General features: G+C 36.2%; 1 protein-coding gene across 1 annotated transcript in view; it reads left to right on the forward strand.

Moving 5' to 3' along the window:
- Positions 1 to 7,265, forward strand: part of CPSF3 (cleavage and polyadenylation specific factor 3, 73kDa) — a 64,844-nt gene that overhangs the window by 7,474 nt on the left and 50,105 nt on the right. Inside the window, exons 3-5 of the mRNA XM_006863983.1 lie at positions 2,233 to 2,330; positions 4,689 to 4,817; positions 6,227 to 6,404. Coding sequence (XP_006864045.1) covers positions 2,233 to 2,330; positions 4,689 to 4,817; positions 6,227 to 6,404 — 405 coding nt within the window. The remainder of the gene's footprint in view (positions 1 to 2,232; positions 2,331 to 4,688; positions 4,818 to 6,226; positions 6,405 to 7,265) is intronic.

Below are 7,265 nucleotides of genomic sequence, written 5' to 3' on the forward strand. Positions count from 1 at the left end.
TCCTTGGAGGCCAGGATGGCTAAGCTTCGTCTCTCATACTTTGGACATATTGTCCGGAGGAAACAGTTGCTAGAGAAGGATGTCATGCTGGGTAAGGTGAAGGGTCAGAGAAAAAGAGGAAGACCTCTAATGAGATAGATTGGCCAGGTGGCATCATTGATGGACTCAAGTGTGGCAGTGGTAGTGACGTTGGCCCAGGATCGGACATTGTTTCGTTCTGCTGTGCATGGGGTCGCTATGAGTTGGTTCCGACTCGATGGCACCTGAGAACAACAACAACATGCAAAGGCATGGATAACATTACCAAAAGTAGGTGTCCAGAACACTTAATTGTGCTCATGAGGAATCTGTAGATAAAACAAGAGTCAGTTGTTTGAACAGAACAAGGGGATACTGAATGGTTTAAAATCATGAAAGTATGCACCAGGGTTGTATCTTTTCAACATATTTATTCATTCTGTATGCTGAGCAAGTAATTTTGAGACATTGGATTATATGAAGAGTAACATGACATCAGGCTTAGAGAAAGATATGCAAATGACACAACCTTGCTTTCTAGAAGCAAAGAGGAAGAAATGAGGACTTAAAGTACTTTCTGATGAAGATTGAGGATTACAGCCTTCAATATAGATTGCACCTCAATGTAAACAAAACAGAAATCCTCACACCTGGACCAATAAATACCACCATGATATACAGAGAAAAGGTTGAATTTCTTAAAGACTTCATTTTGCTTAGGTTCACAATCAACACTCATGAAAGCAGCAATCAAGAAATCAACCAATATATTGTATTAGGTAAAACTGCTGCAAAAGACCTCTTTATAGTGTTCAAGGGCAAAGATGTCATTTTGAGGACTAAAGTGCACTTGACTCAAGCCATGAGCTCTGGTAGCGTAGTGGTTACAAGTCGGGCTGCGAACCTTAAGGTCAGTGGTTCGAAACTACCAGTCGCTCCGTGGGAGAAAGATGAGGAGGCTTTCTACTCCCGTAAAGATTTACACCCTTGGAAACCCTGTACAGGGTCGCTATGGGTCGGAACCGACTCGACGGCACTTAACAACAACATATGAATGTAAAAGTTTGACAGTGAATAAGGAAAACCGTAGAGAAAACCGCATTTGAATTATGGTGTTGGTGAAGAGTATTGAAAGTACCATGGACTACCAAAAGGACAAACAAATCTCTTGGGAGAAGTATAGCCGGAGTGGCTCCTTAGAACTCAGGATGGAGAGACTTCTGTCTCTCACTCTTTGGTCTTATCATAAGGAGGAATTAGTTTCTGGAGAAGGTCATGCGTGGTAAAGTAGAATGTCACAAAAAAGAGGAAGATCCTCCCCAAAAGATTGAAAGACACAGTGTCAGCAACAATGGGCTCAAATAACACAACAGTTGAGTGGATGATGCAGGACCAAGCAGTGTTTGGTTGTATTGTGCATTGGGTTGTTAGAGTCAGAGCTAACTCAGTGGCACCTAACAACAACAGGGTCCTCATTAAGGAGACGGTGCCATGGGTTAAGCATTGGGCTTCTAACTGAAAGGTTGGTAGTTCAAACCCACTAGCCTTTCTGTGGGAGCAAAATAAAGTCTGCTTCTATAAAGATTTATAGCCTCTAAACTCTATGGAGCAGTTCTATCTGCTCTGTCCCATGAGTCAATATCAGTCAGAATCAGCTCTCTGACAGTGTATTTGAGTTTTGGAAGGTCCCCATTAGTAAAGTAGTTCAGTTCATACTCCTTCAGTCCTTTTGTCTTCTCTCTTTTTCCTAATCTTAAAATAAGAACAACCTAATTAATTTGATAATAAAACATAGACAGTGAATAACCCCTTAATGACTTCTTCATGAATTTTCTTCCTAATACCTTATAATACTTAAGTAATTCTGATCAGGGACTTCCCATTCTAATAATTACTATCTCATAAAATGCTCACCATCTTCTGTTGAAATTCTTGAAGAGTTCATTCATTGTTAGACTGCTTGGCAAAAGTAACAGGGGGGAAAAGTTGTGTTTTGTATCCTGTGACCTTAAATATTAAATATATTTTAAATTTAGGGAGTTAGAATTATTCTGTCGGTGCATATTTGCCACATCTAATGGAAATTATTTTAAATGCTAATGTATAAAATGTACCTTTATTTTGTATTTGCTGGATCAGTTGTAAATACTGTTTGATAGATAAATTTTAATAAAATGTGTAGTTGATTATGATTTTTTTTTCCCCCTCTTTCAGCTGGACTGTGGGATTCACCCTGGCCTAGAAGGAATGGATGCTCTTCCTTATATTGATTTAATTGACCCAGCTGAGATAGATCTTCTACTAATTAGTCAGTAAGTTTTTTTTCGTTAATAATACCACCATTTTTCAAGGACTTTTATTAGAAAAATCATTCCTTAATAGCTTACACATTTTGGCATTTTTAAATAAAGTGTTTTTGACTAGGAAGCATACTGCAAACATCTAAGTCAACAGTTCAAATTATCATCATAGTCTAGAGACATTTACTATGAAAACCTTATTATCTACCTCTGGATGTGGACTTAACCTTTTTCAGGAGGTAGCATATGATCAAGAACCAGTGATATTAAAGGAAGAAGTTCAAGCTGCCCTGAAGGCATTGGCAAAAAACAAGGTTCCAGGAATTGACAGAATACCATTTGAGATGTTTCAACAAACATGCAGTGCTGAAAGAAATTTGGAAGACCTGGCCAACTGACTGGAAGAAATCTATATTTTTCTGCCCATTCCAAAAAAAGGTGGGCCAACAGAATGTGGAAATTACTGAATAACTATCATTAATATCACACACAAGTAAAAGTTTGCTAAAGGTAATTTAAAAATGGTTGCAATAATAAATAGTAAGAAATTTGAGCAGGATTCAGAAGTGGATGTGAAATGAGGGCAATCATTGCTGATGTCAAGTGGATCTTGTCTGAAATGGAGGATACTAGAAAGATGTTTACTTGTGTTTTATTGACTGTGTAAAGGCATTTGACTGTGGATCATAGTAAATTGTGGATAACGTAGCAATGAATGGGAAATCTAGAACACATATTGTGCTTATGAGGAAACTGTACGTAAGACAGGAGGCAGTTGTTCAAACAGAACGAGGGGATACTTCCTATTTTACAAACAAGAAAGGTGTATGTTAGGGTTATATCCTTCCACTATACTTATTCAATATGTATGCTGAGCAAATAATCCGAGAAAACTGAACTTTATGAAGAAGAACGTGCCATCAGGAGTAAAGTTCCTCAACAACTTGTGATATGCTGATGATATAGATAACCTTTCTTTCTGATACTGAAGAGGACTTGAGGCATTTACTGATGAAAAGCAAAGACTGCAGCTTTTGATAACGGATTACAGTTTAGCATAAAACAAAAATCCACACAACTGAAGCAATCAATAACATAAATAATGTAGGTATCAAGGATTTAGTTTTACTCGGATCCTCAGTTATCCTCCATGGAAGCAACAGTGAAGAAATCAAACTATGTATTGCATTGGACAAATCTTCAAAAGATGTCTTTAAGGTATTAAAAAAGCAAAGATGTCTCTTTGAGGACCAAGGTGCATCTGGCCTAAGCTATGGTATATTCAGTCACATCGTATGCTTGTGAAAGCTGGACAGTGAAAAAGGAATACCAAAGAAAATTTGATGCCTTTGAATAACGGCGTTGGCAAAGAATTTTGAAAATACCAATGACTGCCAGAGAAAGGTATAAATCTGTCTTGGAAAAAATACAGCTCTAATGCACCTTATAATTGGGGTTGGTGAGACTTCATCTCATGTACTGTGGACATATTATCAGGAGGGAACAGTAAGTTTCTGGAGCATATCATGAATGATAAAATAGAGGGTTAGTGAGAAAGGAAGATCCTCAAAGAGATGGATTGACACAGTGGCTACAAAAATGGACCTAAACATAGGAAAGATTGTGAGGATGGTGCAGGATCTAACAGTGTTTCCTTCTGTTATACATATGGTTAGGGTGAGCCAAGGAGCTGTGGTAGCATAGTGGTTACGAATCAGGCTGCGAGCTGCAAGGTCAGTAGTTCGAAATTACCAGTTCCACGGGAGAAAGATTAGGCTTTCTGCTCCCGTAAAGAAACCCTGTACAGGGTTACTATGATTTGGAACCGACTCCACAACACATAACAAGGGTGAGTCAGAACCAACTTGGTGGAACCAAACAACACAGCAATAGCAGATGTGAGTGTAATGAATAAGTGGGATAAGGTAACACATACACCTTGGATCATTGTGGTACTTGAGACTGAAAGCTTTTCACAGAATTTTTCCCTAAAGTCATCAGCTTGTCAATTTTTCTACAAAAAATTCATTTGTAAATAATGATCTGTATCAACTTTATCCCACTCAAATGTTTTTATACTTTTGACTGGCAAGGCTTGGTTTGCATTTATTCTTCTTCCCTCTTTATTATTGGTAAAATTTTGTTGTTTAGAAAAATATTTCTTAAATCTTTTTTTCTGTGCTAAAAAATAGATGTATTTTCCCCCTCTTTTTGCACATACACACCTTTGGTATTCTGAAAATGCTATATGTAATTGTTACATGGGGGGGGGTGTTGTTGTATGTTTTTTTGCCTGTGAGCAGCTGAATAACGTATAATATATGCTGAATAATTTTTTCCAATTTAATAAAACCTGTGTTTTTGGTTAAGTTTCCATTTGGATCATTGTGGAGCTTTACCCTGGTTCCTACAGAAGACAAGTTTCAAAGGAAGAACATTTATGACTCATGCAACAAAGGCTATTTATAGATGGCTTCTTTCAGATTATGTCAAAGTTAGGTAAGTTGCTTTATTAGATTTGCACATGCATTTGATTCTACATGATACATAGAATTCAAGATGTAATTCATTTTATGTTTGAAGTGACATACGCTCTTTTTATTCACAAGGTTATCAGAAATTTAGTCATTCAGTAAAAAGACACTGAACACCCATCATTTACTTAACACTTTCTGGCCTTACAGATTTTGTATAGTTTTTACATCTTTTAAAATTTTTATAACTTAAGCGAGTAAATGTATAGTAAAAATACTCTGTAGCATTTCATAATTCAAATTCAAATTTAATACCAAATACAATTTATAGTGCTACATGCTGAATTATTATTTTGGGTTATTTGATCAAAGAAAATTGACTATCTTAAACAGAAAAGTTCTCTGGAGAAGTTTTTACTTAGATGTAAGAACTACTCTACCAGGAAGAATGAAGCATTTTTGTGATACCTACAACATAAATTATTACCCTTCAAAAGTTTATATTTGGTCCAGAGAGATACATAAGATAAAATTTGTTATTCATATGTAAATACAAAGGAGTAGCAGAGTTACCCTTAGTAAAATTAATATTAGATAATACTTGAGTAATGCTAAGGAATGTCCTCAGTTCTTAACTGGAAATGGAATAAAAAAATAATGGATTTTTTCTCTAACTTATTGAAGCTTCCTCATATGTTAACTAGTTTAATTTTCACACCAACATCATGATATGTTGTTGTTAAGTGCTGTTGAGCTGGTTCTGACCCATAGTGACCCTGTATAGGGTTTACGAGGAACCACCAACCTTGTAGATCAACCTGATTTTGCAGCCGAATGTATTAACCCACAGCACCACAGCAGACTCCCCATTTTACAAGTGATGAAACTGAAGAAGTTAGGCAATTTTCTAAGGTGTATCATACAAGCACAGTAAGAGACAGAGCTGAGATTTGAACCCAGGAATCTAGATAAAGAGTCTATGTCCTGAACTACTGTTCTATAATGGTTCCCATAATTCATAGGGAGAAAGTTATGCTAGGTTTAACCAAGAAATTCTTTCTTCCCCCAGCATGAGAATCTCTACAGTTCAATATGTGTGTAAATCTCAGGAGAGTTAGGGCAGGAAAAAGGTTGATAAATACTAGTGTAAGGGTACTTCAAACTTAATATCTTAATTTACTGTGTGCTTTTCTTAAAATTAAGCTTCTTAGCTATATATAAATTAAGCTAAACATTTGTATAATAATTGCAGAGTGAAAAAAAAAAAATGCAAAATGTCCAAAAACTTCTAAATAGCATAATCCATAATATATTTTAAAGCAGTAGCATCTTGGATATGTTATGCATAGACACTTTCTTTGAATTTAAAGACTTTTTTTTTTTTTTTTTTAAATCTTAACCTGATTCATTTTGTTGCCACCTTTCAAAATTTAGTAACATATCAGCGGATGACATGCTGTATACTGAGACAGATTTGGAAGAGAGCATGGACAAAATTGAAACTATCAACTTTCATGAAGTTAAGGAAGTTGCAGGAATCAAGTTTTGGTGTTACCATGCAGGCCATGTTCTAGGAGCTGCCATGTTCATGATTGAAATTGCAGGCGTCAAGGTACTCTAAACTGGCCTTTTTACCCCAGGAGAAATTCATGCAGAGCTTTCTATCACCAAGTGTTATTAAAGAAAATTTCCCAAGGTTTACAAAGTGTCAGAACACTGAAGCATGAGAGAAAAATTAAATGGGTACTTTTTAATATCATTGTTAAAGACCTATTATACTTTCTGTATCAAAACAGAATTAATTTAATATGGCTACCTGTAGTTAAAGTTTGAGAAAAGAGTACAATACCATCTCAGAGTAAGTTGCCTGACACTACCATGCTTGTTCAGTGCCTCGAGTCAGTTCCAACTCATAGCGACCCTGTATAGGATTTTCAACGAGTCCTAGTGAGTTTGAACTGCTGACCTTGCAGGATCATCTTTGGGATTATTCCTATTAGTTAATTAAATAATTAATGGTATAGTGACTTAACTACTATCCTACAGTGCCATACCAGGACTACTATAGGACTAATTAACCTCATCTCATTGTCCTTTAAAAACTAATTAGGGACAAGTATCTTTGTGACTGCCTCCACATAATGTGGCATTCTTGTCTCCTTGAAGTTAGAGAATTCATATTAAGACCTAGAAGAGTAGGCCTGCAGTAGTAAAGGGCCTTAATCCAAAAGGATCTTTACAGCCATCCTTGCTGGATAAGATTAATGGGAATCTTGATGAATGCAGGAACTTTTTTTACATCACACATGCACATACAACACGCAGCATAATATACATCCGAGAATAGTGCTGGGGGGGGAGGGGGCGGTAGTATCCATTGTTGGCTAAAAATTATTTAGCATTCATTATTTGCATAATAATCTTTCACTTTAGACAATAACGTCTGAATTCTTTTTTTTTTTTTTTTTTTTTA

This window comes from Chrysochloris asiatica, unplaced genomic scaffold (genome assembly GCF_000296735.1).
Source record: "Chrysochloris asiatica unplaced genomic scaffold, ChrAsi1.0 scaffold00058, whole genome shotgun sequence".
NCBI lineage: Eukaryota > Metazoa > Chordata > Mammalia > Afrosoricida > Chrysochloridae > Chrysochloris > Chrysochloris asiatica.